At 35.7% G+C, this 10,210-nt stretch overlaps 1 protein-coding gene and 1 long non-coding RNA gene across 6 annotated transcripts in view; one reads left to right on the top strand and one right to left on the bottom strand.

Annotated features, from left to right (window-relative positions):
* Positions 1-7,137, top strand: part of RAF1 (Raf-1 proto-oncogene, serine/threonine kinase) — a 95,746-nt gene extending 88,609 nt beyond the window's left edge. For all 5 annotated transcript variants that reach the window (XM_087709102.1, XM_087709104.1, XM_087709103.1 and 2 more), the window contains 6 exons: positions 531-707; positions 1,970-2,016; positions 2,821-2,939; positions 3,809-3,940; positions 4,047-4,181; positions 6,000-7,137. In XM_087709102.1, coding sequence (XP_087565228.1) covers positions 531-707; positions 1,970-2,016; positions 2,821-2,939; positions 3,809-3,940; positions 4,047-4,181; positions 6,000-6,140 — 751 coding nt within the window. In that variant the 3' untranslated portion in view covers positions 6,141-7,137. The remainder of the gene's footprint in view (positions 1-530; positions 708-1,969; positions 2,017-2,820; positions 2,940-3,808; positions 3,941-4,046; positions 4,182-5,999) is intronic.
* Positions 2,145-2,889, bottom strand: LOC148048000 (uncharacterized). The gene is made up of 2 exons (XR_015695904.1): positions 2,755-2,889; positions 2,145-2,327 (listed from the first exon to the last, which is right to left on the bottom strand). It is a non-coding gene; the product is annotated as an uncharacterized LOC148048000 (long non-coding RNA).
* Positions 7,138-10,210: the final 3,073 nt, after the last annotated feature.

The following is a 10,210-nucleotide window of genomic DNA, read 5'->3' on the forward strand; positions in this document are numbered from 1 at the left end:
AGCAGAATTCAAGGGGGGATTTGGACGTGTTCATTTGTGGCTATGTAGATTATCTAGGCTAATGCTTCTTTTGACTCTGCATGCAGGTTCTGCCGCTCCTTCTCCTAAAGGTGCAGGAGTATTAATGTTGTTATAAACATTTTTGTGTTCTTAATCTGTGATTTTATGAAGATATTAAGTAGATGGAAAACAATATGAAATTTTGTGTGATATAAGCAAAAAACAATGAAATAAACAACTACTTACCCCTATACAAATTAAGGGACCCTGGCAGGTGGGGGAACCATTTGGTTCTACCATGTACTAATGCGTACAGCCCAAGGAACTTAAAAAAAATATGGTTTTCAAATTATAGCAAAATTAAGACAAAATGTCAATATTAAAGAGTGAGTTTAGAAGTTCATCCATCTTACACATTTGTTTTGCATTACATTGTATAACCCATGTGAAGCTGGACTTTTGGCATTTTTTATTGATGTTAAGATGTTTAAAATTTCATCTGAATATGCTTTCTTATTTGTCTCTGGCAGGAAAACTCGACATGTTAATATTCTACTATTTATGGGCTACATGACTAAAGATAATCTGGCCATTGTGACACAGTGGTGTGAAGGAAGTAGCCTATATAACCACCTACATGTTCAGGAAACAAAGTTTCCAATGTTACAGCGTATTGATATTGCAAGACAGACAGCACAAGGAATGGAGTAAGTAGGCTTAATGATAACAGACCTTGTTGCATTAAGAGGTTGTTGAGAGGTTGACTGCTCAGTGGAACAAAAATGATTCTAGAGGAAATGTTATCTTAAGTTTTTGGCAAAGCCTTTTGTGATGACAGGCGTCGCTTAGAGATGGCAATCTAACAAAGGAGAATATTTGTAGCTACGGGTTGAAATGAGAAGTCCTTGGTATCTCTGAGCTTGGTTGTTTTCTTACAAACATTGCATTACCTAAACTAGGTAACATCAGTGCTAGTAACCTAGTTTGGGTAATGAGACATCTGCAAGAAAACAACCAAGTTCAGAGAGCACCAAGTAACCCTCAGAGAGCAATCTGTCAGGCCTGCCTCCGTTCAAAACCCAAGAATGAAGTAGATAAGAGGTACTTTTGCTGAGTTTGAAATGATAGTGGCAAAAGCAAAGGAAGATCTGATTCAAAAGCACGAAAGATACAAGATGAAAGTTTCCCCAAATCCCTTCCCCCAGGGTCCCAAGCTGAATGTCCAATCCATGTCCTGCATAATATCATGTGAAGCTCTTCTTCAGGTATTTTCGCTCACCTGGAGTTCTAGGACAGTTGGCCTTGACTGGGTGTAAACAACTCCACTCTGCAGCACAGTAATTCTTGAGATCAAACCTCCCTTTTAGTTCACATGGACCTTCACTTACCAGCTCACTTCCCAAACCCAAATACCAAGGCCCCCCCATCCCCGTTACTATGTCAGCTGATAGCAAGCATACATTAAAAAAAACCATGCTGGAGATCTGGCTAACACAATCTCTGGTTGCTGTTAAGCCAAGCACTTGCTTGCAACTTTCTGCCAACTTCCAACAAGAAAAGGAAACCAGCAGGAAATCACAAATCTAGGTAGCTCACAAGTGGCTGCTATGTTATGGCGCAAGTGCAGTCGAGTGGGAACTGGGTTCTGCCAGGGTGGGAGAATATAAAAGTGGCTGCTGCAGCGCCATACAAGTGGGATAGGTGGATATTACTAGTACGAGATGTCCAGGATCTTAGAGTAACTGGGCTCCGGAGGAGAAAAAAAGCATTTTTTCTTATAAGAATAGGAGTGACTTACAAACAGTTCCTGAATGAGTGATCATTAACTAAGGGCTACCTATATTTCTCTTTGTAGAGAAAGAAAATGATCCTGCATGGATAGAATTGTTTGTCTAAAACAGTTTGGGGAAATTATTTCAGTTGCTTATTGCTGTTGAGATTTCTCAAATTTATCTAATTCTATTTATAGCTACTTGCATGCAAAGAATATAATACACAGAGACATGAAATCAAATAGTATCCTTTCTGCTTGTGAGATTGCTAGTAGTCGCTTAAGACAATAAATCTTAGTACTGCTAATTAAGGGTAGTGATTAGGTGAGATCAAGATGACTGCTGTTGACAAAACAAATGAATTCTTCTGCATTCATTCAGTATTTTAATACTAATTAGGGCTGAAAATTAGTATAAAAAGTCTCACAGAATACAGCATTACATATAGTCCCTAATAGAAAAGTGCTTGTATCTAATTGTTAGACTTGTCCTGCTTGTGGACGTGTTCGTATGCAGTACATTTTTGAAATACAGTGCCCTTAAGACAATACTTCTCTGCAAAAAGAGATAATTTGACTAGAAGTTAAAATATTAATATTTATAAATACATATAATAAATAAAGTGTTCATATCATAAATCCAATGATAAATCAGTTGAGTGTAGTGAGTGCCAAACAATCAATCAATATTACACAATTTATTCCTTAGCCTTTCTCTCAAATCAAAATGACGGTAATAAGAAGAAAAGTGTTGTTGGCCTATTTGTAAATCTTGAGTTTTTGTAGGTGGGAAGAGGGGCAAACAATGATCTTTTTATCTAGCAAAACACATACATAAATAGTAGTTATCTTTTTGAAAGGCTGATAATGAAGTATAGAAAGTATACATAAGTGGCTCCTTCAGTTGATATTATAAATACATTAACTGCTATAAACATTACAGTTAACAGTATGGATAGCCTAAACACATTGGCTGAACCTACTTGCAAGTGGGACAGTGCTTGGTAATTCAAATTATGGTCCAGATGTGTTCCTTAACAATTGTGAAGATATATTTCTTCATGAAGACCGAACAGTGAAGATAGGAGACTTTGGTTTGGCAACAGTCAAATCCAGATGGAGTGGTTCTCAACAGGTGGAACAGCCTACAGGATCGGTTCTCTGGATGGTAAGGTCTCAAGTATAAAGGGAAAAAAATGATTAGATAAGGCATCATTGCTTTAACATTAATTAAGATTTGTACAGCAAAAATAATCCCCCAAATATAGTGTTCTCTATTCCATTACAGCTGATTTTCCTTGTTCTGAAAGATCCCGGTTTCTGATGATGCTGCAGTGTTAATAGTATGTTTGTGTTTGTGGAGGGCTCATCAAACAAAGTAATAATTTTGCTTCAATATCTGATTTGGAGTCAGGTCCAGACTGCATAGCCTGCATTTATGCATAATTTCACACTTCCCACCCCTGCCTTCAAAATGTGAGGCTGCTTTCACTATAGTAACGTACAATATTTTTTTCAACCTTCCATTGTATCCATGCAGAAGATTGGTATGGGAAGAGATCTTTTGTTCCAGTTTTTTGTATTCATCTAACGCTACAGGCAACACCAGATATTTCTTTTGACAATCCTGTGTTAGAAGTCCACAGTCTTAATTTAATTTGCTGGTCACAGACAGATATCATAAGAGGGGAAAAAAGGAAGATGAAGTAGTTTACACCCAAAACCTTCACCTTAAGTTATGCTTCATGATTTATTTATTTTTAACCTAAGAGCTTTAATTTTTTTTTGATCCTCTACTTTTTATTCATTTTCCAAGCAGTGAATAACGTTGTTTATCTTGAAAGGTAACAGTGAATGGATATGCATGTATGGTCTTGGACCCAATTTAAATGCGTTAGAAAATTATTTTCAAAGTTTAACACTGTTCTAGTCCACAGTTATGGTTGTCAGTGGTGAGGTATGGACAAAAAAAGTATGGGCTTTAGGATGGGTTGCTACAATTTGTCTTTTTTAAAAATCATTTTATGTTTTCTAAAGGCACCGGAAGTAATTCGAATGCAAGATAGCAATCCATTCACCTTTCAATCAGATGTGTATTCTTATGGAATAGTACTGTATGAATTGATGACCGGAGAGTTACCCTATTCACATATTAACAACAGAGATCAGGTGGAAAAATATTATTTTTTGATAAGAGTGCTTTATATTTTTTGATGCACATGTTCACATTTATAAAGTTGATACACCTTTACAAAAATGTGTTTGTTATTCATAGATCATTTTCATGGTTGGTCGTGGTTATACATCGCCTGATCTCAGTAAACTATACAAAAACTGTCCAAAAGCGATGAAGAGGCTTGTAGCGGATTGCGTAAAAAAAGTGAGGGAAGAGAGACCTCTTTTTCCACAGGTGAGTATAATTTTATGATACATTTGAATAAAACAAGATCAGAAAAAAAGCATTTACCGTATTTTTCAGAGTATAAGACGAGAGGGATAGAGAGGGAGAGAAAGAGAGAGAAATACAGTAGGTAGGTAAGGAGAGAGAGAGAGTAGTTATATATATGTGTGTTATATTTGTGCTGTAACAAAAAGGCAACAGTAAAAAATATTGGGTTTCTGTCTGGATGGTCTCTTGTGATGAGCCGAAGGCAGAGAATGGAAGTGTGACCTTCCTCCCATATTTGGGCATACCAGGGGTTGTGACTTTAAATATATATATATGTGTGTGTGTGTGTGTGTGTGTATACATATACATATATATATATATATATATATATATATATATATATATATATATATATATATATATATATATATATATATATATATATATATATATATATATATATATATATATATATATATATATATATATATATATATATACATGTATATATACATATATACATGTATATATACATATATACATGTATATATACATATATACATGTATATATATACATGTATATATACATGTATATATACATGTATATATACATGTATACATGTATACATGTATACATGTATACATATATACACATATACACATATACACATATACACCACATATATATATATATATATATATATATATATATATATATATATATATACATACATACATACATACATACACATATACACACATACACACATACACACATACACACATACATACATACAGTAAATAGGTAGGGAGAAGGAGAGAGTAGGTAGGTTGGTAGGTAGACGGATAGAGAGAGAAAAATAGGGAGAGAGAAATACAGTAGATAGGTAGGGGGGGAGAGAGAGTAGGTAGGTATGTAGGTAGATAGAGGGGGAGAGAGAAATACGGTAGGGAGGGAGGGAGGGAGGGAGAGAGTGGGTAGGTAGATGTTTCCAGGTGCATTTATCCATGTGCTGGAGAAGGAAATAGATGACAACATGTAGCACCTAAACTTTGTTTCTGCTGGGGCAGCACTTGATCAATGTAATTCTCATCAACCATTCTAACTAAACAACTTTCTGAAAGGGGGGGGAGTTTTTGCACTCTGCAAAGCTCCCCAAAATGGCCCGTTTTTCGCAAAAATGCCCCCCCTTTAAAGACATGAATAGCCTTGGGGGGGGCTTGCAGAGTCCCCCCAAGGGGGGGGGAGGCAGCAAAAACAGGCAAAAGACAGCCAATTTCTTGCAAAAACAGGCCTTCTTTTGCAAAAAAAATGCATGCATAGTCTTATGGAGGCTTATAGAGTGCTGCTGGGGGCTGGGGGGCAACATTTCTGCCTTCCCCAGCCCCCAGGAGCTCTCTGAAAGCCTCCATAAGGCTATGCAAGGCCATTTTGGTGAAGGGGCAGAGCTTCAGGAGGCAAAAAATGCTGTATTCAGTGTATAAGACACATCCAGATTTTCAGCCTCTTTTTAGAGGAAAAAAGGTGCATCTTATATTTCAAAAAATACGGTACATTCTGTGAATTGCAAGTCAAAAGATAAAAATTCTGCTCTGTTACTGAACTCTTTGATTTGAAAAGTGATCATGTTATATTGTAATGAATGATGATCAGTATTTCAGTTTTCAAAGTATACGAAATTACCAACTCATAAATTATTCCCATTATCATCATGTTTTCTTTTGTGCATCTATAATGTTAATGTTTCTAATGTTCACATGCTCAATATAATCTGTCGGGATGTGTGATTTCTAAAAAATAAAAACATTTCTCGCTTCCTTTCCCCCATCGTCTTCCAGATATTGTCTTCCATTGAACTGCTGCAACATTCTTTACCCAAAATTAACCGAAGTGCTTCAGAGCCTTCTCTGCATCGTGCAACCCATACCCAGGACATAAATTCATGCACATTGACTTCAACAAGGCTACCTGTTTTCTAGGAGATCCACGTGCAGTCTTCACCGTTCTCCCCAATAACAGTTATTTTATAGCAGTTATGTTTTGAAAGCTTCAATCTACAGAATTGAACAGCCAGTGTGGATTCATCTGGGTGCCAATTTTAAGAGTGAGCTGCTATGAATTTCTTCTGTTCTAAGCCTACAGGGACAAAACTCCATGTTGCCTTTTGCTACAGTTTATCTTATGGAAATAGTGCACAGACTGTATAAAAAGAAGTTCTATTGCTATTTTTTATAGATGCACTTGAGCCTTATTTTTTTCCCATATGCAAAAAAAAAGGACAAAGGAAAAAAAGTATTACTTTTCTGGTTTCAACTCTTGCATTCTGCTGAACAAACTGTTATATTTTTTTTGTATAGCAACAGCATTTGAGAAAAGGCAATGCAAATGGTGCTGTTTTTCTTACACCTTAAGAACATTCTGGATTGGAGAAATCATAACTAAAATACCAATTAGTAAAGATGACCTAAGGGAAGAGGGAAATGCAACTTCATGGAAGTGTCCCCAACCGAGCATTTGTCGTAATCACTTAATATTGGTGATTAAAGTTTCATCACTACAAATAATTTTGCACATAGTAAAAAATCATTTTTAAGATGAGATGTATATTATAACTAGTACTCCTCCTCTGAAGCTGGCACAATCTTGCTACAATCTTCGTAAGTTAACATAAGAAACTTATTGGGTACTTCAGGCTTGCTTTTTGCAGCACCTGGAGGATTCAGTAAGACATGATAGTTTTGTGGGAGGAGAAAGAAATAAGTAATGTCAGTATGTTTCTGCAAACAGTCATTCTACTGTTTGGAACAAAACCATTTTTTTTTCTGAGATGCACTATAAAGAAATTTGGCATATACAGGATTTTTCCTTGCTGATTTGGGTTTTAATTTGTTTTTATTGCTCCTGAGACGACAGAACATTTATTGTAAACCCAGGTTCTTCTGATTATCTTATTTTAATAAATAAATTAAATGTAAATTTGTCATTGATTTTTTTTCTGGCTGCTTCACACACGCCAAGTTTTGGTCTCCCAGTATGTGTATGTATGTGTTTAAATATCCATTCAAATCCCTAAAGTCTACTTTATCAAGTACTTTTAAAGGAAGGGAATAAAAAATACTGAAGCAATTTTTTCAAAAATGCTATTTCGTTTAAAAAAACCATCATTGTATTTACAGCTTTTCACTGTGTATTGTCCCACAGATAACTGACATACTTTGCTGGGTTCAGACTTGCACTTTACCGAATTCCATGAATGTGGGAAGGAGGGATGAGTGATTTGCTCATTTCTTCTGTAGGCTTCTGTGATTTTCTGCACAAGAAGAAAATGCCTTTCTGGTAGCCAGATATAACTGGGTCTAGCCATTTCATACTCTAAAAATTGCCCATTGTACTTCCAAAATCTCTCTCGTTAAAATTGTTGGATTACTGAAGCAGAAGGTTGAGCCATTCAATATATATGTTAATACTATATGTATTTTATATTAATTCCCTTTGAACTGCGTTGTACATTTCCAATTAATTTATCTCACAGAAGATAACATTTTATGCAGCTTGCCAGTTTATTATTTCCAAATCTGGATACACTTCAGATGTATGGATTTCAAAGAATTTTCTGCACATTCTCTGATGCATTACTGAGCATTTGGAGTTAAAATTCACTCATCCTCAGGATGCTGCAAAGAAATTAGAATTAAAATTGGCAGACTAGGAGTTTGGGTGTGGTAGGTTATGTGTTTGATTTTTCAGGCAGAGAATGCATAGGTCAGGGGTCAGCAACCTGTGGCTCTGGAGTCACATGTGGCTCTTTCATCCCTCTGCTGTGGCTTCCTGAAGCCAGTCGATCCCAAAATTGATAGGGCTTTAGGTTAAGACAGGTAGAGGAAAAAGGATGCTGCAGTAGGAGACTCTATGGTAGGGTAACTGGACTTCTGGTTGGCTCCAGAATTGAACGTAGGTTCAAGGTTAGGACCTTTGTGGCTCTTTTGAGTGTTTAAGGTTGCCGATCCCTGGCATGTACTGTACTACCATGCCCACAAGTCATAATGTTGCTGCAATTGTGCAAATAGAATTATATATATATTATACGCAAAAATCTGTTGAGCTAGTTTGCCAGGCTGTTCAATACATCTGTGCATTCCCTGCATGTTCTTTTGTCTTGTTACCATGTTACTTTAATCCAGTTCACAAACACCAGCCATTTTCGTAACCAGTGGCACACGTCTGCAAGTAAAACATTAGCGAAAACAGTTTGGGTGCTTTTGGGTGCTTTAAGATTTGTGCCAGGGTCTTATCAATACTGACATAGAAATTGGCTGACACTATTTAAAACACGCAACTACAAAACATTAAGATTCCATAGGGGAAATATGCTGTTTGAAACAAATGTTGAAAAGATGAGTGCCTATCATCCAGTATTTCTCAATTACGGCAATTTCAAGGCCAGAATTCCCCAACCAGCAGGCTGTACTGCGGTAATATTTTGAATGACATAGTGTCAGTTCTCAAAGTATGGTCCGAAGACACCTGGGGGTCCCTGGGGCCCTTTTAGGGGTTCTGTGGAGTCAAAATATTTTAACATTTCTCAGTTTTAATTTCTAATAGAATACATATTGATACTGTACATGTCCTCAATCATTTTTAAGAATATAAACAAGAAATATTGGGAGAACCAATAAATGAAAGTGTCTGCATATTGCTTGTTGAGGAGGCAATATGCTTTTTCAATAAGAGATTCTAATCGGAACATTTTTTTCAACTAATATCAGCAGGAAACTCTTAAGTTTCCTGTGACTGGAACTCCCATCAGATTTTGAGTATTGGAGCCTCTTAGTAATTAACTATAAGATTCTGAGCTCTGAATTGTTGGAACACTGCCAACTTGAAAAAAAATCAAGATATTAATATGAATTTTCCATCTTATCCATAATTAAAAAATAAATCTGACAATAATCCAATACAAAGATACACTAGATGTAAAAATACTCTATAAAGTAAGAGAGGAAAACTGTTGAAAGAACCAGTATATTCTTTGTTTTATGCATCTATGCAGATTACAGAATATTAATGTAGTTATAGCCAAACACAATTAAAAATAAATATTTTCATTTCAAAACTGTGTGCATAGGCTAATAATCATGCTATTAGTAGTAGTTTGGAAACTCAAAATCTGATTTAAGAATTTGTAGTTACCATAGTAGGATACTTATTTATCTTTCTTTGAATTTTTATTGACTCAGGTTTAAAATTATTGCCCTCTGAAGCTTTCAAGACGTCAAGCACGCACCATCAATCAAAAGAACACTATTTTCCAGTGTTAGGAAAGTAACCTGAATTCAAACCTATGTTCTATTTAAATAAAACTATTTACTACTAACCTGGCTATTTAAATATATGTGGAAAATTAATTTCTTCTTCAAATGAATTAAATTTGATGCATGGTCTTCCATTTTGCTTAATATATCAATAAAGTAAAATATAGACAGGACTATAAGTTTTCATACAAGCAACTTAGATTATTCCTTCTGATCAACTATGGATGCTGGGAGTTCTTGAAAAGGAATGTAACTGGCTAACTATAAACAAGTTTATCTATCTTGTAGATATTCTGAAAAATATACAGTATATTCTTCTGAAGTGTATCTATGATACACTATTTTTAAAGGTATAAATAACCTTTGGCTCAGGATTTTTAGGTTTGGGTGATTTCAAACAGACGCTTTAAGTCACGGGTGTCAAACTCGTGACGTCATGTGATGTGACGTAGTGATTTTTTTCCCCCTTGGCTAAACGGGGGTGGGGGGGCATGGCCAGTACGTGATATATCTGGCCTGCAGACCGCAAGTTTCACATCTCTGCCTTAAGTCCTCATGAGGTTTAAAGAGTGCTTTTTACAAATTTTCCCAAAACCCAACAAAAATGAGGTTGAAGGTTCTGCTTATTCTGCAAAAGGTATGCTGGCAAATCGCATATCAATTTTTTGCATTCTTTTTGCAATTCTTCAATAACATTTCAAATTCTCAATCTGTATTAAAAAAGCTGCACATGTGCA

The sequence above is a fragment of the Thamnophis sirtalis genome, unplaced genomic scaffold (genome assembly GCF_051295495.1).
Source record: "Thamnophis sirtalis isolate CommonGarterSnake01/CBP01778 unplaced genomic scaffold, rThaSir2_p1.2 scaffold_3, whole genome shotgun sequence".
In the NCBI taxonomy this organism is placed as follows: Eukaryota; Metazoa; Chordata; class Lepidosauria; order Squamata; family Natricidae; genus Thamnophis; species Thamnophis sirtalis.